This window comes from Artibeus jamaicensis, unplaced genomic scaffold (genome assembly GCF_021234435.1).
Source record: "Artibeus jamaicensis isolate MK-2021 breed Jamaican fruit bat unplaced genomic scaffold, CSHL_Jam_final contig_233, whole genome shotgun sequence".
NCBI classification, from domain to species: domain Eukaryota; kingdom Metazoa; phylum Chordata; class Mammalia; order Chiroptera; family Phyllostomidae; genus Artibeus; species Artibeus jamaicensis.
The window spans coordinates 18,807,199-18,830,071 of record NW_026521486.1 but is presented as its reverse complement, the minus strand read 5'-3'; the positions used below and the strand labels follow the sequence as shown (position 1 = coordinate 18,830,071).

Genomic DNA, 22,873 nt, shown 5'->3' with positions numbered 1-22,873 from the left:
GCAGCCAGATAGGGTATCCCTGTCTTGTTCTTGATCTTAGGAGAAAAGCACCCAGTCTTTCCCTAGTAAGTACAGTGTTATCTATGGGCTTTTCATAGATGTTCTCAAACCAGTTGAGGATGTTCCTCCCTTTTTCCCCTAGTTTCCTGAGAGTTGTTAATCATAAATGGATAGTGAATATTTCAAATGCTTTTGTTTCATTTATTGACCTAATTATATGAGTTGTTTATCTTTATTTTGTTAATTAATACACTGAGTTATGTTGTGATTTTTTTGAAGATTTTATTTATTTATCTTTAGAGGGGAAGGGAAGGAGAGAGGGATAGAAATACCAATGTATGGTTGCCTCTTGTGTGTCCCCTGCTGGGAACTGGCCTGCAACCCAGGCATGTGCCCGGATTGGGAATCGAACCGTGGTTGCTTGGTTCCCAGGCCCATGCTCAATCCATTGAGCTACACCAGCCAGGGCACGTTGTGATTTTTGAATGTTAAACCAACCTTGCATTTCTGGAATAAACCTCACTTGGCATGATGCATAATCCTTTTCATATGTCACTGGATTCAATTCGCATATATGAAATCTGTCCAGAAAGAATCCAGCCATTGTTAATATAACAAAAATAGTTTGCGTGGCACAGCTGTAACCTGGCAGCCAAGGAAAGTGGACTGGAATGCACATGCCTGAACAATGACAACTTCACTGTACTAGTCAGTGGGGGTGGTAGACACCAATGAGTGAGCATGTGTACTGTGTGACTTGACTGTCGCATTCAAAATGACTGAGTGAGCAGAACAACGAGTCTCCATCAAAGTTTGTGCTAAGCTTGAACATTCCTCTGCAGAAAGTATTTGGAAGATTCAGAAGGCTTTTGGGGATGATGCAATGAGTGCAGTGCAAATGAAAGTGTGGCACAAACACTTCAAAGATGGTCAAAAATCTGTTGAAAGTGATCCATGGGCTAAAGTCAAGCAGAACACCTGAGAATGTTGACTATGTACGAGCTGCAATCCACAAAGATCAGCAACGGACAGTATGAGAACTAGAAGCTGATCTGGAAATTCCAAAAACTACTGTGTCTGAGATTTTGACGCAGGATCCTGGCATGAAATGTGTTGTGGCAAAGTTTGTTCTGTGGCTTCTGCTACCAGAGCAGAAGTAATGTCGGGCTGCAGTTAGTTGCTAATGATGCTGGGAGAACCGTGTGAGGTCCCAAGGTGCCTACTGTGAAAGGAACTGAGGCATCATTGTCCTATCTGTACTGTTTCTTGTATCATGTATCTTCTTCAAGAAATGTCTCTATTTTTTCATATTACATTACTGGATACTTTGTGAACATATGCAAATTTTTATATCTCTATAGGAGGGCTGTCACTGTATAGCTATTTTTTTCTAATGCCTTTATCTGTTTTTGGAATCAGAGAAATATTGTTCTTAAAGAAGTGAGTTTACAAAATATCCCTTCATCTTCCGGTTTTAGAAAAATTTCATATTGAGTTGATATTATTTCTTTCTCATGTTTTTGATAGAATTAATAACGAAGCTGTCTGATTTTGGGGTTTTCTTTGTGGGAGGATTTCCTTAATTATGAATTCAAATAATGTAGTATATATAGGACTACTTATATTATCTATTTGTTCATGTGTCAATTTTAATATACTGCATGTCTTCCAAGATATTTGTTTCCAGATTTATTGGCATAAAGTTGTTTATACTCATTCCTTATCATCTTTTAAAATATCTTTGGTTCTGTACTGATGGACTCTCATTGTGTCCTCACACTGATAATTTGTATTTGTTTCTTCTTGATAGGTCTAGCTAGAGGTTTATCAATTTTATCAATCATTTCAAAGAATACTGTTTGTTTCTCAATTTCATTGTTCTCCACTCTAATCTTTGTGTTCAATTTGCCTTTTTTCTAGGTCCCTGGAGTGAGAGCATAAATCATTGATATTGGAGCTTTTTTTCATAATGTAGACATGATATATTTATTTCTAAGCACTGTTTTAGCTGAATTGAGATTTAGCTGAATTTTAGATAAATTTTCATCTGTTGTAATACACTTCCTCAGTTTGAATATTTTCTCATTTATTTTTTATTTGATTTCTTCTTTGACCTATGGGTTGTTTGGAAGTAAAGTTATTTAATTTTCAGAGAGTTGGGGATTTTTTAGATGCTTTATCTTTTCTATTTCTATTTCATTCTATTGTCATCAAATAACATACTTTTTAAGATTTCTTCTTCTAAAAGCTATTGCGAGGTGTTTGTGACAGGACTGTTCCAGAAGTACCTAAGTTTCAATGAGGCTGTGGCACCAGCAGGGAAGAAGAAGCAGAGGTTAATATTTGGGTGTTTGTGCTGTGTTTTGGCTCTTGACCATATTGCATAATGGTCTACAGCACAGTGTTTATAGCCTTAGGGATCTGGGTTAAACTCCAGTCCATATCATTTCTTAACTGTGTGACCTTGGGCAAGTTACTTTACCCGTTTCTTCATATGTCAAGTAGGAATATATAATAATACATTTCTGTTTTTAAGACAGTTAAATTATGTATGTAATATATGTATACATATTATATCTATATACACACATATACAGTGTTTAAAGTATGTATTCAATAATATCTATTATTGTTATTATATAACAATATGTATATATGATATGCGGTTATATCACATAGTTTCATATATTCTAGTTTAAATTTTCCTACTGACTTTGAAGTTTCAGAGATCTAATCGTATTTTTTCCTGGATTTGCCCTGATTGTCGCTGTCCCTACTCCCTTACCTTGTTTTCTCATTTCCCAAGTTTTGGCCCTCATCCCTGTCAAAATTTAATAAACTCAAGAACTACAAATTATACAATTAAGGCATTGCTGCTTGCTATCTTTCCCATTTTGAGGTTCTCCACCAATCTTTACAACTGAGCTGGGATTTCTACTTCTCTCGAAAAATTGTACTCACTAGTTTTCCAGTTATTTGCAATGTGTGTACAAATAGCTGGGGCTTATGTACCTAGCTCAGAAACATGGTCCGTATGTACCTGGATGACAGAATAACAACAGTGTTTGCAGAAGAAATGCACTATATTTACCATAAGAATTTTAAGCAAAAATTGTTAGTAGAGCTTCTAGGAGGCCCAAGTAGATGGGGTATTTGAAAACTCCATTCAGCTCCTTTTCCACCGAGAAGGATCCCTTTCAAAAGAACCACCAACCAGGTGTTTGAGGTTCTCCTCTTTGCATCATGATGCAGGAAGAAAGATCATGGGTTTGAAGTCAGATAACTCAGATGCTCACATTTGGGATTATTTCGTAGCCTTTCTGAGCATGTTTTCCTGTTTGCATGTAGTAGTATCTGCTCTCCACGCTTTCCTCTTTAGGAAGCTCACCCTACACCCACATCCATGTTAATTTCTCTTATGATGGGTTTTCTTACATCACATGCCTTCCCTTCCAAGCACTTGTCACAATTTCACTTTTCGTTTAAGCATGTAATTATTTATTAACGTCTGATGCCTAATGTCGCACAGCTGGGCCTGGGACTGTTAGCTCTACAGAGCCAGGGACCACGACCGTTTAACCTCAGCCCTGCGCTCCTGGAGTCTAGCAAAGTGCCGGGCTCACAAGCAGTCTAGACACAGTCCCGAGCTGCTTGAGGCCCGTGGGCTGTGGGTGGGACGCGCAGGGAGGTGCCTAAGCTCGACGTTCCCACCCGGCTCCACGATCTTGAGCCTCCGGCCGGGGCGCGCCGCGCCCGGTGACGCCACCGAGGGTGGGACTTCCGGCCGCTGAAGTTTAACAGCTCGGGCGGGAGCCGGAAGCCTAGCGCGGAGCGGGCCGCCCTGTGGCCCGGGGTGTACCGCGGCCGTGAGGTGAGGTTCTGCAGGGCCAGGGCTCAGTGCGCCATCTCCTACCGTGTCCTTGGACGTTCCCCAACCTCCTCCGCCCTCCGGCCACCTCTGGAGGTGGGTCGGAGGTCCGGGGGCTTTGCGCGCCGGAGCTGGTCCCGCGCTCGGGACGGTTGCGGGGCAGGGGCGCAGCGGCGGGATTGGCGCGGAAGTTCCCGGGAGCCGCGGGCCGGGGCGCGCCCCTCGGCGTGAGACGGTCTCCTTCTCTGCCGGAGAGGTGGCGGGGTCCGCTCGGCTATTGGTGGCAGCTATGGGGGGGGGCGCTGCCTCCGCAAAGTTTGGAGCTTATCCCCAGTCCATCCCCCTTTTTGCAAACCTCTAAACTATGGCTCATTTAATAGGAGCTTGAATGCATTTTATAACGTAACCCCAGTTGAGCAAGTCTCCTGCAAGTAAAATGCATCTTTGGTGAATGAAAGTTGAACTTTTATTGCTTTAAGCTAAGTTTCCTTGCAGTTGTTTCACGTGGCTATTATCTCCAACTCCGACCTGGCGGTTTGTTATCCCCTTGTGTCCTGACTGCTCTCTCTTTATGGGACCCACTTTGAAAGGCTGATGTAATGAATGCACCTCTCTTCAGTGTGCTCAGTTCTCAGAAGACGAAGGTGGATGGGCAGATGGTCCCCTTCCCCGCTCAACTTTGTGAGAAGGAAACACATCAAATGAGTTGGCCAGAGTCACTGTCACCTAAACCCTGGGGCACATAGCTTGAACTCACTTTTTCTGAGCCCCCATCGTAAGTGATCTTTCCACCACACCACTCAACAGGAATGGTGTAAGATTATAGTGACGACATCTTTCGGTTGTGTGTACTGGGTTTAGAGATTGTCCTTGCTGCACTTTATTGTTCCTTAAGGAGGGAACCAAAAAGACACGTTATTACATGTTAAGGCACCGAACCCAAATACTTTGCCCACATTGCAACAGATGACTCTAACGGCTTTTAGTAGCACTGTATTTATCTGATGATTGAAGCATGGTGGATCACATAAGGAACTTCTAGTTAACAAAAGTTTTAACTGTTTAGTAAACACATTGGTTTCTTGAGAATCAAAGGGCACTGTAATTTCTCATTCCTCTAGCTTGTCCTTTGAGATAGGGTATGCTGGACAAAAGTGTGATGTTTTGTTGATGACTTGGAACCCTATCTGTGACATCATTAAAGCTGCACTGTACTCTTGAACTGTCTGCACTAGGAAGGTTTGGAGGATATTTTTCTAGGTTCCCTTTTCTTTTCTCCTTCCTCCCATGTATTTTTGAGCTTTTTTTTTTTTTTTACCTGTCATGCGTTACTATTTGCTGCTCTTTAAAGTGTCTGCTTAGAGCAGTTTTCTTGTTTCTGTCTTCTAGATTGCTTTAATTTGTGGAATCACTTTGTCAGCTTTATGTGTTTGAACTGTATACTGTAAATAAAGAATATGAGTGAGGACACTGTAGACCAAGAATTGGTATAGGGACTAGTGACATCTATTTTGGCTGTATTTGCGGAATTTTGGAATTATTTGGAAAAACTGGAGTGTCTCCATTTGGACCTGCAGGTGTGCTACATTTTATGATACATTTTAAAAAAGATCAGGAGGTTATCTATCCAACACTTATTTGTGAGTGCCTACTGTGGGCCAGGAATGTTTCAAGACTGGTAGTCAACAAGACAAAATGCCTGTCCTGAGGATCTTTGAGTGAGTGAGTGGGTGGGGACAGGCATTATGAGTAACTGAAGAGTTGCAGATAGGAAGCAGTGCCATGAAAAGAAGTGAAATAGGATCATGAGAGCAACTGGTAAGGGACCGCCTTCCTCATGCTGGTCAGAGGAGATGATAATCGAGCTGAGACTGGAATGATACGAAGGAGATGATGGTGGGAAATCCTCGGAAGGAGCATTCCGGGCAGAGGGGACAGCAAATAGAAGGCAAGAAAGAAGGCCAGTGAGCCTGTACCTCCAGGGAAGGCGTTTGCACCCAGGCTAGGTCGCGTAGAGTGCGCTGAGAAGGTTGTTTCATTGTACTTGCTGTGGAGAGCCATGGGAAGGGTCAGCTAAGAGAAGGGTCTGGTTCATTTTAGGAAGGTCACTCCAGCTAGGTTGTGGTGAGTGTACTCTTGGGGACAAAAGCAGGTGGTAGTGCCTCTTGTTTTGAATTAGATGCTTCATTTTAACCTTCTTTTTTCCTATTTTTGTTTTCAAAAAATGTTTTAAACTATAGGTGCAATCATGCAGGAAAACCTCAGATTTGCTTCATCGGGAGACGATGTTAAAATATGGGATGCTTCGTCTATGACATTGGTGGATAAATTCAACCCACACACGTCACCGCATGGAGTCAGCTCAGTGTGTTGGAGCAGCAATAGTATCCTTTAAAAAAAATAACCACTTTTGGTTAGGTTTAACAACTAATGAAACTTTTGCATGCAACCCATAATGAGAAATATATTTTACATAGTTATGAAAGATAAAAAGAAACAGGAATTTACTAAACAATTATATGAATACACACTGATTTCTCTTGATTTCATTTTTAAAAATTTCAGTTGCAGTGCACCACACTGAAAAACACTGCTGTTAATATAGATAATGTGTATTAATGATTAGATCCAGACCGTAGAATTAGTTTTATCTAAAATTTGTTATTGAAGCAAATGGAATAAGGTAGGTAATGGTGGGAAAAATTCTGATTTGGAATGAGTTTTTGCATGTACATTTAAATTTTTGTGGATCTGCGCTGGAAATTAATGATAGAACTCATAGAAGCAAAGGTTGGGGGAGGAGATAAAAATTAAAATTGTCCAACATGCTCCTCTTTCTGATGTACTCTTTCTCTTCCTTTCTGTGATGAAGATAGTCTCATTGCCCAAACATTCAGAGAACTTACTGAATTTTCTTAAGCTTTTAATGTTTCTGATTCACATCCTCCCTGTTATAGTAAGATCCTATATCTTACTACAGATAAGATATAGGCAGTGAATATATCTTATAGGCAGTGAATAAATGAGGCAGTGAAGCCTGTAAATACACATTTCTCAGCCTCCCACTGTTGGCATTTTGGATCATAAAATTCTTTGCTGGGTTGCAGTGGGAGCTGTCCTGTGCCCCAGAGGATGTTTGGGAACCTTTCTGGCCTCTACCTACAAGTCGTACATATACACTGTTTCTTAAACAGCAAATTAGGTTTCAGTGTGTCTGATCATATCAGTACCAAAGGATTAATATTCTGCTTCCTGATAAAAATACCAAAGGTTTAATGAACAAAACCATTAGAAGTTTTTGTGCTTAATCTAATCTTGCAAATATGTAACAAAAATGATGAAATTTCTTACTGAATTAAATTTACCTCCTCATTCCTTGAATTTGTGTTATAGTAGCAAAATAAACGACTTCGATGCTGTATTGATCAAACCGTGGTGAAGTGACTGCAAGTGGGGGAGTGTTTTAAAGAGAGTGACATGTGAGGCTGCTTCTCTGTGACTGGATTTCTATTATGCTTAGAGGTTAATTTTTCTGTTACATAACTGTATAAGAGAAAAGTAGCAATTCTTAGTAACACTTATTATTTTTTGGTTTATTTGTAACCCAAGGAGTTTTCTTAATTGGCATTTCCTGATAAACCCCTGAATGGTCTGTCAGTAAAACTGACGTGACTGTGAGGAGGTGTCCTGTGACTTTTTGGGAACTGGTCTTATTCCTGTGTGGTTGCCCGTACAGTAGATGTGCATCGGAAGCCTTTGTATCACGTTACTACTAACGAAGCTTTGATCCTTACACGGAAGTTAGTTATTGATGAACAAAGACTTTCAGAAACTTGGGGCCCACTTTGCATGGATCCCAAAGATGGGGTTCATGGCGATGTGCCAGGGAGAGTAGTTTCCTATTTTTTTACCCTCTCACATTATCTTTTATTTCTTCTCCTTGCTATATTAATAATATTAAACTTTAAATACTTTAAATATAATTTAAAGTAAAACTCTTACAAGTAGTTAATATGTAGTCACATTTGTTTATATTTGCTATTTACTGGAACTTTTTAATACATTTAGGATTGAAACATTCACAAAAATCTAGTTCTGAGAAAATGTCAGATTTTATTTTTTTTAGTACACAAAAACAGGAGATTATTGTAGATGCTTGCTTGCTAGCTTAAATAGGTACCAAGCAATGTATTAATAACTATCTTGAGCAGTGTTTATTGATGAAAAGACTGATTAATATATGATGACAATACTTTTATTATGCTTTCATTCTTGAAGGATAAAATTAGACCTACCAGCCTACTTTGAAAATAGAATAGTATTTCACATGGGTTAAGTGGCCTTTTTATCATCGCAATTCTTAACGTTAATAGTCTAGTGCTAGAGATGTTCGTGGATCGTTTTATGTTCCATAACTCTTCATGTAGATAACTTTCTAGTGACTGCATCTTCCAGTGGCGACAAAATTGTTGTTTCCAGTTGCAAATGTAAACCTGTTCCACTTTTAGAGCTTGGTGAAGGGGTAAGTGATTTAAAAAAAAACAACAACTTAAAATCTTAGCTCTACTTGGGTGGTAACTACTTATTTATTGTGGTGCTTGCAACTAAATGTGAAGGTGTTTAAAAGCATTATTCTTAACCTAAGCTGAAGCTGAAAGTAATACTGTAACTCTTATTATAGGTGAGCTAAGTACTGAAACATCTTTAATTAAAATAATGGTGGGTCCTAGGGGAGCAGTCAAGGACTCATTTTGTCAGTGACGCTCTTGCTTTCTTCATTTTTCCTCTGTGGGAGGGTCCCTGGTATTGCTGCCTTTTTTAGGACCAAATCCCACTTCAGTCATGAGGTTGAATGGACCATAAAGCTTGATGCCTTAGCCCTGCCCTCACTGATGCTGGGCTGAGGACTGTCAGCTAAAGACCTCTCTTTGTCCGATGGGAGCCTTCTGCTTTTGCTTCTGTCCACTTGGTACTGAAGGGTCTGCCTGAGCCCTCTTCCAAGCCCTGGGGTGTTGGGGGGTGGGGAAGATGACTGGTCCCAGAGCATTTAAATGGAGCTTTCATTGAATATTGTCTTCTTATCCTTTTGTTTTTTAAATTAATCCCTCTGATTCAGGATATTGCTGGCTATCTCACTTCCAATCTATTGGAAGCTATTTCCAATCTATTTCTTTTTAAAATAAAATACGATTTAGATAAAAAAGGTTCAAGTAGTCAGTAGCTTGTTCTTTTTTAAGTTTCAGATTTTCCTCGCAGACCCTAAGGCATTAGGCATGGTCCTAATTTCACACGCTGGAATGGGGGAGGAGCCCAGTTAGAAAGAGCGCAGTAGGACAGTGGCATATAAACTCGTTTCATTTAAGAGGGACTTTTGATTTCTAAAATTCCCTAACGGTGTCGGGTGGAATTGACCCAGGCTTCAATTGCAGCCTGTATATGTTGCAGGCCGGGCCAGAGAGAATGCTAAATAAGGGCGGAAGTGGAGGCTCAGTTAACTAAAATTGAGGCCGAGAGCCTCCCTGCTTGATAAAAGTCAAAATGAAGTACGTACTTCAAGAGCAGGCAGAACATTTCAGTCGTCACCTTTCGATCTTTAAATCTCGTCAGAGGTGAATGACAAACATTTGTTTTATTAAATATCAACATCAAAATAATTTTGATTTCCGCCTCCACCACAATGTACATTATGCCAGTTTTATGCTTTAGAACCAGTTTGGTACCTTTTTGTTTTCATTTGTAAAGTATGAAAGTGGCCGATGATCAATAATCACTAAGGTGAGCCGGTTCTAAGAGTTTTGTGAATATTCCGCATCAGTTGCTGTGGTTCTCTTTCCCGTAAAGAAATCACATCAGAATGCATGGGATGAAGGGAGGGCAGTACAGTTATAATTTGAATGGGCTTTAACTTACTTACAAAAATGTTTTGCAAACATTGGTTCTTTAGGCTTTATCAGTACTTTTGTGTAGCATAAGTGTTTTGAAACCTTTGCTTTGTGGGGTTGAAGTTCTTTCACTCGTGCTATTTGTGATATTAGACCTTTTCTAGATGGGAAAACATGATTCTCACTTAAACATTTTTGGAGTGGAACTTTTAAGTCTATATATTTTTTGTTTGATTTCGTAATTTATTTCTTTAAGGTAAGCAGATTGGTATCAACAGTATTGTAAGGGATGTGATAGGCTACTATATAACCTAGAAATTTGACCAGCTGTTATTTTTAGATTTGAAACACTGTACCCATTGCTTGTGTCTCGGAGTACAGGATTCCTGTCATAACCACTGAATTTCTATGAAGTTCATTAGCTACATTAAAAATGTATTAACATAAAAAAATCTATCATCAGGCTAACCAGCTATAAATACAGCTTTTGTTCTGAGCACTTAAGAGTACTCTGACTTGTTTTTGATAATTAGAATTCTAGTATATGGATCTTTGATGGACAAAATTCTTGTCTGTTTTCTGTACAGGTTAATTTTATAGTTCTTAGCAAACTGCCCTGCTTTGCAGTGATAATCTGAGTCTAAGTCTTATTAGTCTGTTTAGACCAAAGTCAGCTCCTAGTATGGTGCCTGCAAGAGAATTATACCTGCTCTACTGAAACACTGATGTGATGTGCTTTTTATGTCTTTATGGTGATAGTAATTTTGATTCTTGATTAGAATTTGAGCGCTGTGAGAAACCTTGAGGGTGGGCGGCCATCAGCACCCTTTTAGGAATCTAGTGCTGCCTTAAGTATGTGTGCACTCCCAAGGCAGGACCAGTGATTTAGAACCCGTCTCTCATGTCTCGGGTGGACAAATGTAGGCTCGCAAAGGCGAGATGACTTGCCTAAACCTAGAGAGCTTGTCTTTTAACTTTTAAGTAAGTCACGAATATGTCCCTTTTTTCCCATAGCATCTAACTGGGGTAAGAGCATTAATGTAACCATACAGTGCACCTGAAGGTTAAATAGGAAAAAACTTGCAAGATTGCGTTCTAGCAGATGACACTCAGATAACTGTTGTGAGCAAAACTTGGTAGCCTCTTTGTTTTTAGATGTTCGTTTTATATTTTATTGAGCATGCCTGTGGTCTTTTGCTCAAATGGGAGTGACATTTGGGTGGAAGACAGACAGTAAACTTGTAAACGAAATACGCAGATAGTGATAAATTGTTATATAGAAAATTAAGATATTGGGATAGCAACTTACACTGGGTGGCCAAGGGAAGTTTCCTGAAGAGGTGCATTTAAGGTGTTGTCTGTGACCAGAAGCAGCCCTTCAGCCAAGGTTCAGGGAGTTTAGGTTTCCAGGCAAGAGCAGCTGTTGTAGAAGCCTGGGGGCAAGTATAGAGTTGTTAGGTTTAAGGGATGCAGGAAGGTCACTGTGGCTGGTGAGGAGGAGCGGTGGGGGGTGGAAGGGGCCCAGACACATAGGCTTTGATAGCTAGGTTAATGGGTCTGGAATTTATTCTGGGGTTGACTAGGAGCTGTTGAAGATTTTTAAACAGGGGGACCATGATCAGATCTAATTAGTAGAGGTCACCTGACGTGAGAACAGAATGTAGAGAAGCAGGGGTGGGAGCAGGACATCTACCTGGCCAGGAGGCTGCTCCTGTGGCTCTGCAGGGTTGAGATTAGGGTGTCGGCCGGAGAGGCAGGTAAAGGGGGGCACGTGGGATTTAGTTTAGTGTTGGAGATCAGAGAAGTTACGGTAGACTGGGGGAGGGACAAGGAAGAATCAAAGGCAACTCTGGAATTTCATCTTGAGGAACTGGGTGGATACGTCTGTTCTCACAGACGCTGGGAAGACGGTAGAGTCAGGCTCCCTGACTCGATGTTTGAGAATGGGCTTTCTTAGGAGATTTGCTGTGAGACTTTGGGCAAGTATCCTGTTCTCTTTATGAAACTTCCCCTTCTGTAAAATGAGGGATTTACAGATCCTGTAAGTCTCCTCTACCTTTAGTGTTTGCTGAGTTGTGGGTTGGTCGTTATCTCGTGGAAATGCAAGAGCAAGCTTTATTGGGGGAGATCCTAAGGGCAAGTGAGCCGTGGTGGGGGCCAAGACTTGCTGACATTTCCTCGGCTTTGTCCACCACCCCGTTGTATGGAAGAAAGCAGGGGTCTGGCTGGTGTCCTTGAAGCCTTTTTGAACCCTTACCAGCTGCTGGCTCCACAGGGAAGATGATTAGAGGTGAATCATTAGTATTAGCATGTTTATAGCATTTAAGTCAAGGGCTTAGGAAGTATTGAAGCATTGAATAAGACTTGAACGTCATCTGTGGGCGCTGTTAAATTAATTTTTTTCCCTTTAACAGCAAAAGCAGACATGTATCAGTTTAAATTCCACATCTATGTATTTGGTAAGCGGAGGCCTGAATAACACTGTTAACATTTGGGATTTAAAATCAAAAAGAGTTCATCGATCTCTTAAGGTAAGGAACTTGGTTTTTTTTGTTTTTTTTTTAATTCTTACAGGAATGGTATCTCACAACGTGTTAGTTATCAAACTTTTCTTTTAATGTTGATGTTTTGTGATAAAAATAGGATGCTTCAGAACTGAAGTGAGATTTGTTAGAGAAAATAAAAACGTTTAGTCCAAAACTTACTTTTGTTTGTTTTTTTCCTCCATCTATGTCACTAAGGCATGATATTGGTGTTTAAAACGTTTTATTTTTTCACTTAGTTCCAGTCTTATTTAAATGAACTACTTCCTTCACATTTTCTGAAGAATGCTCTGCTGTCATCAGAGACCTGTTTTTAAGGCACTTTGGAAAAAGCATGCTTTGGGGATGACGGTGGTCTGGTCTCTGGTTGTTAGGGTTGGAGAATGGGCTTTTCTTTAGTTATTTGGCTGCCCCTGTTTGGGTTCCCTTTGCTAAGTTCCTGCTAGGTGTCTCTGATCGGATGGTGGAAAACACAGTCCTTGTGAAGTCATTTTATTTAAGACCGTTTTCCTTTATGTGGATTCCCTTTTGCATTTGGGAGACAACCCAATATAGAGGAAGGTAAATAGCTTTGGAGTTCGTCCTGGAATTGAATCCCGGCTTATTCACTTAGCAGTTGTGTGAGCTTGCGCAGGTTTCTTACCTTTTCTGTGGCTCATTTAGTTAATTCATCCGTGAAGTAGGAAAAATGACATTGTCTTCAAATTGTTTTAAGGATTAATAATAATATATAAAGCTCTCAGCATTAGTACTCAGTAAACAGAAGCGGCTGCTGTCATCTTTGAAACATACTTGCTCAGTCTGGCTTTGGGGCATTTGTGTTTTGTTCTCTTCCATTTTGCAGTGCCTGGTTTCTTTTTCTTTTTAAAAATGTTTCATTGATTGTGCTGTTACAGTTGTCCTAACATTTCTCCCTTTGACCCTCCCTTTGACCCCCTACTCCCCCTAGGCAGCACCCCGCCCCCATCCCTCACCTTTGTTCATGTCCATGGGTCATGCAAATAAGTTCTTTGGCTACTCCATTTCCTATATTGTATTTTACATTCCCATGGCTATTCTGTGACTATCAGTTTGTACTTCTTTTTATTTATTGTTCAAGTACAGTTGTCTCCATTTCCCCACTACCACTCTCCGTCACCCCACACATTCCGGCCTCCCACCTGTGATCCTACCCACTTTGCTTTGTCCACGTGTCCTTTATACATGTTCCTTGAAAATTCTTCCCCTATTTCCCCCCATTATCCCTGCTGCACGCCCTCCCCCCTAGTTACTGTCAGTTTGTTCTTTATTTCAATGTCTCTGTTTATACTTTGCTTGCTTTTTTGTTTTGTTGATTAGGTTCCTGTTAAAGGTGAGATCATATGGTATTTGTCTTTTACTGCCTGGCTTATTTCACTTAGCGTAATGCTCTCCAGTTCCATCTATGCTGACACAAAGGGCAGGAGCTCCTTTCTTTCTGCTGTATAGAATTCCATTGTTTAAACGGACCATAGTTTTTGATCCACTCATTTGTGAATGGGCACTTAGGTTGCTTCCAGCTCTTGGAATTGTGGTGCTATGAACATTGGGGTGCATAGGTTATTTTGGATCGATGTTTCAGGGTTCTTAGGATATAATCGCAGCAGTGGAATTGCTAGGTCAAAAGGCAGTTCCATTTTTAGTTTTCTGAGGAAATTCCATACTGTTTTCCATGGTGGCTGCACCAGTCTGCATTCCCAACCAGCAGTGCACTAGGGTTCCCTTTTCTTCACATCCTCTCCAACACTTGTTTGTTGATTTGTTTGTGATGGCCATTCTGACTGGTGTAAAGTGGTATCTCATGTGGTTTTAATTTGCATCTGTCTGAATGCTGGTGATGCTGAGCATCCTTTCATGTCTCTGGAACCTCTGTATGTCCTCTTTGGAGAAGTGTCTGTTCAGGTCCTTTGCCCATTTTTTTAATTGGGTTGTCTTCATGAAGTGGAGTCATGTGGGTTCTTTATCTATTTTGGAGATCAAACCCTGTACCATTTGCAAATATATTTTCCCATGTGGTTGGTTCCCTTTTCATCTTGTTGATGTTTTCTATACCTGTGCAGAAGTTTTTGTACTTCATAATCCCCTCACCTCTTCACCCATTCCCCCAAGTCTCTTTTGCATCTGGTAACCATAAAAACGCTCTCCCTATCCATGATTCTATCTCTGGTCTCTTCCCCCTTCCCCGGATTTAGATCTTATCCTTTCTTTGAGGTTGAACTTCCCTTAAGCTTCCTCTGTCATCTCAGTTCACACGCCTCCTTCTCTTTCCCTTGATCCTTTGCCTCTGCCACACACTTAGCTGTTTGTGCTGCCATTTTCACGTTGATGTGAATGACCTGTCTTCCTCCGTGGAACAGTGCCGCTCTCCTGGGCGGGACCTCTCCCAACAGTCAACTCTCGGGACATGTTACCTGACAGGGGAAGCGTGTTCTTTAAGGTACACACCCGCCATTTAGAGAATTACCTTTCCCTTCTGAGTCTTGTTTCACAGTGCCTGCTCATTATCATGGCTGTGAAAAATAAACCTCTGTTTCCTGGGAAGACTTGGGGTTGACCACCTAGCTTCCTACTTATATGAGTAATACTTGTAGGTTATTTGAGGAAAATGTTAAAGCAAATATTAGATTAATAAGTAGACAATATTTATAAAACATGGAGTTTACAAAAATATGGAAAAATGTGCCTTTTGAAGGTTTCACGGCACTAACTTCCATTTTTTTCTTTCAGGATCATAAAGATGAAGTCACTTGTGTAACATATAATTGGAATGATTGCTACATTGCTTCTGGATCTCTCAGTAGTGAAATTATTTTGCACAGTGTAACCACTAATTTATCTAGTACTCCTTTTGGTCATGGTAGTAACCAGGTACAGTATGGGTTTATTCAAAATAAAATGAGCCCTAGTCAGTGTGGCTCAGTTGGTTGGAGTGTCGTCCCATAGACTGAAAGGCTGTGAGTTTGATTGCAGGTCAGGGCTCACACCTAACTAATCACGCCTAGGTTGCGGGTTAGGGCCCTGCCGGGGCAGTGCGATGGGCATCCAGTTTTGGTGTCTCTCACATCGATGTTTCTCTCCCTCTCTCCCTTCCTTCCTCTCTCTCTCTCAAATCAGTGAGCACTCCCCAGGGTGAAGACAGAAATAAAAATAAAGTTGGTAAGATAGATTTTGAACTCTTACATAAAACTGGGTTTAAAGGTTTTCAAAGTCAGTATTTTAAATTTATTTTTTGCTTGCTTGAAAAACTTACAGCTTGCTGTTATTTAATGGTAGTATTTAAAAATGCTCAAATAACAAGCCAATTCATACTGGATTGAGTATGCTTGATTGATTAATCTCAGCTAGGCCATTGAATATAACAAAGGCTCCTAGGTGATAACTATATATAACAAAATACAAGTAGCATTAAAGGTGAAGCCCACAACATGGGTATTAATCTGTCTCTGACATTACATTTATTAGAAGCGTTGCATAGCTCAAACTGTGTCAGCAACAAGACGGATCCTTCTGTTAAAAATACTCTGGTGGATATGTTATAGATAATTGAGCGTGTTTAGGCACAGGGTAAATGCGGTTTTGTTCTTTGTTTCTTTATGTGTATGCTAGATAATGTATCACAGCTCATTCGTATATTTCAGGTTAATACAGAAACACATGGGGAACTATAAAGGAAGGTTAGCCACAATTTTTTCTTTCTAAAAATTAGTCTGTGAAATTCTTAAAAGAATACATTTAGTTTCTCAAGAAATCTGATTTTTGGCTAACTCTCCATGAAATTATCCACAGAAATTTCCAATGAGGTACAGCTTCTTCTATCTTTCCTTATTGTAATCACTCTGGCCATAATTATTATTAGATAAAAGATGAGGGCACCTTACTTTTGAAAAGCAATTTTTGAAATTGTTATTTGAATGGTACCTATTTAGTGTATAAGAAAAATTTAATGGATATTGAAAATGTATAGAAAAATGTCTTTTCTCAAGGTCATATGTATTGGGAAATAGAAGAGATATGCATATAAGTGAGAATATGGGTGATTGATATAATCACCTTACGGTGATTCAGAACAGTGAAAGTTACCTGATGGGGAATAAAATAGGGGGAATTGAAGAAGGGGGCATTTCAGCTGGGTATAAAGCCTAATTGATGTGTGTTTTATTTTTACCACCATGTAAACGGGCCTCTTTGCCAGTCACTTGATTCCAACCTGTACTGGGGTTAACTCTTGCATGTCCATACTCTGGTTGGAACCGAGTATGGTTTTCTTTGTCCTCAGCCGTTATCCAGCTTTGTGCCTCAGCAAATGGGTGAATGCCTGAACGCATTTAGAGATTACAGAGGTTCTAATAGGCTAATACAGAACTTTGGGAGAGGGATATTTTATATGGAGGAAACCACGTGGGGATTTGTATGTGGCCAACGTGAGAACAGATTGGAAAGGTACACCTGAGCCTAGTGTTGATGTGTGGGACTTTGAATATTGGACAATTAAAAATAATTTTAAGATTTCAAATATATTAAATATTTCTTTCTCTCTTTTCTAAAGATTTAATTGATTAATTTTTTTAGAGAGGGAAGGTTAGAAAGGGAGGGAGAGAAAGATCAACGTATGGTTGCCTCTCACGCATCCCCTGCTGGAGACCTGGCCCGCAATCCAAGCATGAGCCCTAGAGTGGGAGTCGAACCAGTGACCCATTGATTTTGCAGGCTGGCACTCAGTCACTGAGCCACACCAGCCAGGGCTAAATATTTAAATTTAAATAACGTTCATAAAAATTTCAAGTCTGTCCAAAAATTGACATAATTCTATTCAAATACACTGTTAACAGCTCAGTTTCTATGTTGTTCAGTTTTTACCATAGATAGTGTGTTCCTGGAACAAACTAGGGTAGGTAGGGCACATGTAACGATTACATTTTAAAATTTCTGTTTTTGTTTATATGAACAACCAATTTGAAATCTTTAACAATTTTCAAATTGATTTCTTAGCAAAAATGAGAAAAATAGTGAAGTGTTACTGAATCTGCATTTCACCGAAGTTCGTATTAGAAATGAGGTTGCCCGAGTATGTTTAGAAGCTGACTTTGAAGTGTATGAGCTGAATTGAAGTTGGTGGTTTTGTGTGGATCACAGTGCGTTTCTGCAGAGGAAGAGCCTCGCTGCCTCTGCAGAGCTGCCAGGGCGTCTTAGGTTATAATTGCATGTCAGCAATTTACACTCACAAATAGGTTAACCTGTGTTGCCTCTTCAAACTGTGGCCTTATTTAAAGCTGTTAAAAAACGGGTCCATTTTCTTGATTATGTAGATTTAAAAAATATCCCCTAAAATGTTAAACAGTTTTTCTCTTTTGGGAGGGTGTGGGATTATGGGTGGGTTTTTTGTTTGTTTTGTTTTGTTTTACTCTTTCAAATATTTATACTAGGGATGAGCAAACTGTGACCCATGGGTTGACTTTATTTTTGTAAATAAAGTTTTATCGAAACACAACCACACTCATTTATATATTGTTTATAAATGCTTTTGCAGTACAACAGTGTGAAATATTTACTGTCTGTCCCTTTAAGAAAAATTTTGCCAATCCCGAATCACAGCAAGTGATGTATTTTTTATATTTAGAAACAACCGCTGTCCTCCTCAAGCACACATGTTCTTACATAATGTATTATGAGAAAAAATAGCATTGCTACTTAAAATATTGGGATTTCCATAAGCTTCTTGGCACTATTTTTCTTAGAAATAGCTTTCATATGGAACAAGATAAAGGCTTAATAAGCACTGCTGATATAAAATTAATGGATACTTATTTTAAATAGAATTTAGTAGATTAATACTTTGTTTATGTAGGATTATTTAGTATTCTCAATGATATTCTAAGGAGATGATGATTTATTTGATGTAGAAAGTTCAGAAATGAGTATCTGTGATCAAAGAGACCCAGGGGAGGCATTTAAAGGAATCAGTGTGGTTACTTCAGGGTCTTTTAAAACATATGTGTGCAAGATGATTATATGGTAACGTGGACAGCAATGAATATGGGAGTCACGGGCCTGTGGGAGCCGTTGGGCTAGGTATTGTGTACCTGGGTGTGGGCATGCATGCTATTTAATCCCCAAAATAACCCTTAGAGGCAAGTGAGTGTCTTCTGTTTTGTAAGTGAAAACACTGAGGCTTGGAGATGAAGTAATGTATCCAAATCGTAGGGAGTTGCTCGTCCACTCAAACCCAGGTTTGTCTGAGGGGAAGATTGACGGTTATCTTTAGTCTTTTTTTGTTTCCTTAATAGGTTGCCAATTAAGTCCACAAAATTTGAAGCAATACATGGAATTTAGGTTTTGACTTAATCAAGAACTGTTTTTAACTATTTGTAAAGTTTTATAAAAACAGTAAGTTCCCTGACCTTGTATATACAGGCAGATAATGGATGACCATATTTTAAGGATATTTGAGCCAATTGCTGCTGTGGCTAAGAGATTGAACACGATGAACTTTCTCTGAGGTCTATTTATTTATTTATTTGTGGCATAGTTTTGTGTTTTGGGGTTTTATTAAGTTCTTCCTGTACATTTAATTCAAATTTATTGTTTTGCTTTGTGTTTTGATAGGTTGATATATAACTATAAACATTATAATTTACTAAGAGCTCTGTGTCTTTCATATTTAAGATCCATGTAGTTTATTTTTTCTTGAGTGCAGGCCAGAGGGGAGATTTATCCATTCATATGGATATACTTTTCCCCAACAGCAATGGAAAATATATAGGAACATTTTCTCTTTGTAGTTTAGCCATATGAAAATGATCCAAATTTAGTAGGTAACCATAGTAATGACCATATCTTACCTTATGTGTCTGGTAACAAATATTCCTTTTTGTTTCCTTAGATAGATTTTGTTTTATGTTTTTCCTAAATGTTTTTGTTGTTGTTGAGGGCTAATATATGTTATTTGGAAACATTTTAGCAGTAAGTAGACTGTGACTTTTAATGTCTAAAATCCCGTGGTTTCAAATCCTTTCGGAGCATGAAAGATTAAAGTAGGTGGAGCAAAGAGAAACTCAGTTTTGACTTGTGCCCGTTTTATCTGGGGTGACGTGTAAAGCGTACACCTGCCTACAGAGCCTGCTCGCTGCTTGACTCAGGACTTTCCGAAGGTGTCTTACAACCAGTTTCCCCCTCTTGTGGCTTGTACTTAATTTCTACACTTACATTGCTGTTCCTTCACAGGGAAAAATTAGCTTAAATATAAAATACTTAATTCTTAGCACAGTAAATATGAGCATAAGTTTGAAAGCAACATTGTAGTAAAAGTAGATAAAATTCAATTACTGTTAAGCCAGGACCTGTTCACTCAAACTGGATCTTTATTTTGGTTCAGCTGGATCAGACTCTAGAAAGGGAATAACGAGTCTCCACCTCCTGCAGGGACAAGTGGTTAAAAGCGCTCCTTGCCCTCAGCCTGATGCTTTTGTATATCCATCCCCGGTCTGGAGTATTGACAATTCCTCCTGCGTGGTTTAGTGAATTTTTTATTATGCTTCAGGTGTTGGATTGCCAGCGCGGCAGATGCTCAGATGCAAATATACAAAATGTGTATAAAATGTAGATACTGCTTTTTTTGTACTTACTTGTGTTTTGGCTTTGACTGGGCCTTTTATTTATGGTGGATGTTCTAACCTTGATGAGGTGATGTTGTTAATCTCCTTGTATTATATTTTTCCTCTGGAAAAAGAGAGGAAATGGAGGTAGCTTTATTCCAACTTAGTAAAATCATGACCGACATTCAATTACCAGAATATCGGTGTGTCTTAGGGTCATCTTATATAGCCCCTAAATGATTTTATGGTGTTATGATTGAAACCTGTTCCCCTATAAACAGAAGTCCTGAATCCGGTGTGAATGTTGTGTTTGTGGTTGGTCATCATTTATAGAGTTTAAATAAAATTATTTTATGAATGCTCGCAATTACATAAAATTGATTCGTATTTTTATAGCCTGTTCGGCACTTGAAGTACTCCTTATTTAAGAAATCGCTGCTGGGAAGTGTTTCGGATAATGGCGTAGTAACCCTCTGGGATGTGAATAATCAGAGTCCCTACCACAACTTCGACAGCACACATAAAGCTCCAGCCTCTGGCATCTGCTTTTCTCCTGTCAATGAACTGTTATTTGTGACCATAGGCTTGGATAAGAGAATCATTCTCTATGACACTTCAAGTAAGAAGTAAGTGTGACATTTCTTAATTTAGTAACAATTAATCATCTCATTAGCAGACGACATATTTGTGATTTGTATAGACCTCCGATTAATGTTCAGGAGCTCTAAAATTTGTGTACTTAATGTCTGGTGAAGTAGATTTTTCTCTTTTTCTTCCTTTGCAGAGAAAAATAGATGAGGCGTGGGTAGTCTTTAGAGTATTTCTGGATCGTGAACTTTGAAGGGTAGCCTGTTAATTACTTCTCATTTTTATTTTAGCATGCATGCATATTATTCTTTTAAAAAATACAACTAAATGTGTGCGTTTTTAAAGTGATATGGTTAATTCGCTTTACAGTTGATTCCATATCTAAAGCAGGATGTCTAAATTATTGCTACATTTTGGGATGGATAAGTCCTGGTTGTGAAGGGCTGTCCCGGGCACTGTTCAGCGGCATCCCTGGCCTCCACCCCACGAGATGCCTGTAGCACCTGCCCTGTGGTGACATCCTAACTTCCTCCAGTTAGTGACATCCTAACTTCCTCCAGTTGAGAACCGCTGATGTGGAGCTAACAGGCCCATAATCTAAGTATCTGGGTCTGCTGTGCCTTCTTGTCCTTTGAGTTATAAGGATGCTTGGTTAGCTTTAAAAAAAAACCTGCAAGAATGCTGCAGGTGTATTTGAGATATCTGAAGATCCTGTACCCCTTACTAAAGTTTACTATTATTTATGTCACATTCTTTTTTTTTTTTTTACTCTTTTTTTGAACTAAGAGACCTGAGTTGGTAAACCATTTCTTTCTTATACCAGACACTCCAACAAAGAGCTCAGTGTTGGCAGATCAGTATTCCTATTTCGATATCAGCTTCCTGAGCATCACGCCACATGGGTTCTGTTAGCTTTTTGGTCAAGAGGCGCACAACTGAGAGCAGAGTGCCAGCTGCTGCCCTGTGGAAGGTCACACACAGTCCTCTTGAGGCTTAAGCAGGTCAATAAATGGAAAGGGGATCCTGGGAGCCTCCTTAATTCTGTGGCCAGAGTCCTTTTTTTTGTTGAGCGGCACCCAAGAATTCTGTCACACTCATTGCAGTAACTCCGCAAAGAAACAGGTACCGCTTCCAGACGATGTAGAGTGCACCTCTTAGCAGGGAATAGAAAAGTAGGATTGAGCGTTCTGTTCCTTTCGATGCCATTGCACGGGAAACGTCTCAGAGTCTGTACTTCTCAGTTTCTGCTTTAAGTAGGTATGCGGGACGTGTGTGTTGTTTGCCAAATTCTAAGTAAGTTGGGTTTTGGCCTCCAGTTACGCGTGTGTCATATAAGCATACATACCTGTGCACGCTCACAGACTTGTTCTCCTTTCCGAAGGCTCGTGAAAACCCTGGTAGCTGACGCTCCTCTGACTGCGGTAGATTTCATGCCTGATGGAGCCGCTTTGGCCATTGGATCCTCCCGCGGGAAGATATATCAGTATGATTTAAGGATGTTGAAATCACCGGTTAAAACCATCAGTGCTCACAAGACATCTGTGCGGTGTATAATATTTCAGTATCCCACTGCTCTTTCTAAGGTAAAATATCTTCTTTTTGAATTTTTGATTTTACTGAATAAATCTAGCTCAGAACACGGAAATTTTATGATGTCAATCGAACAGTGCAGTTTTGCTTCATAATCATTTTTATATAAAAGCATTTAATATAATTTTAATAGAGTCATTTGATACTTGGTTTTAAACTTATTAATTTCACACTTAATTCTCATATTTCCCTCTTCACATTTTAAAAGGCTTTTGTATTCAGAGGGAAACTCTCAGATTCACCAGCAAGCTTAAAATTTGTAAGGAAAAATGTATACATATTTTTAACCTAATAGGGAATTGATAAAATATTAATAAGAGTAGAGAACATTAGAAACCTGACCTTTTAAATATTCCATTACATTTTAGTCAGGTTTAAATAAGGGCTGTTCAAATAAGCCCCCAGCTGTGAACAAGAGAACCGTGCCTGTGAGCGCTACCAGCGGTGGGGTGCAGAGTTCTGGGGGTGTCAGAGAAGCCGCTTCCGTTGCTGCAGTCCTGCCGCAGCCCATGACAGCCGCTGCGGGGAAAGGAGCCGGCGCCGCCCAGGACAGAGCCGGTAAGTGCTGCGGCCGGTAGTGCTTGGAGTGAGTGCGCCGCCCCGATCCCTCAACGTGCATAATTACACGTCCTTCGGAGCCCAGAGCTCACGTTCACTGGAGTATTCAGGTAAAAGTATTAGTCGATACCACTGACGAAGTGAAAATTTTAACTGCAGCGGTGTATTTCTTAAAAAGTTAATGAAAAACAGTCTATTTAGCTGAACTTCTGTTTTAAAAAATATCTTAAAAAA

At 39.7% G+C, this 22,873-nt stretch overlaps 1 protein-coding gene across 2 annotated transcripts in view; it reads left to right on the top strand.

The window, feature by feature from the left end:
* Positions 1–3,786: 3,786 nt before the first annotated feature.
* The window catches only part of NEDD1 (NEDD1 gamma-tubulin ring complex targeting factor), a 35,290-nt gene continuing 16,203 nt past the window's right edge, over positions 3,787–22,873 (top strand). The window contains exons 1-8 of one of the 2 annotated variants that reach the window (XM_037160466.2): positions 3,787–3,871; positions 6,109–6,252; positions 8,296–8,390; positions 12,165–12,281; positions 15,039–15,179; positions 20,300–20,529; positions 21,873–22,074; positions 22,450–22,639. In XM_037160466.2, the coding sequence (XP_037016361.2) occupies positions 6,117–6,252; positions 8,296–8,390; positions 12,165–12,281; positions 15,039–15,179; positions 20,300–20,529; positions 21,873–22,074; positions 22,450–22,639 (1,111 nt within the window). In that variant the 5' untranslated portion in view covers positions 3,787–3,871; positions 6,109–6,116. The other variant, XM_037160467.2, reaches the window with a different exon arrangement.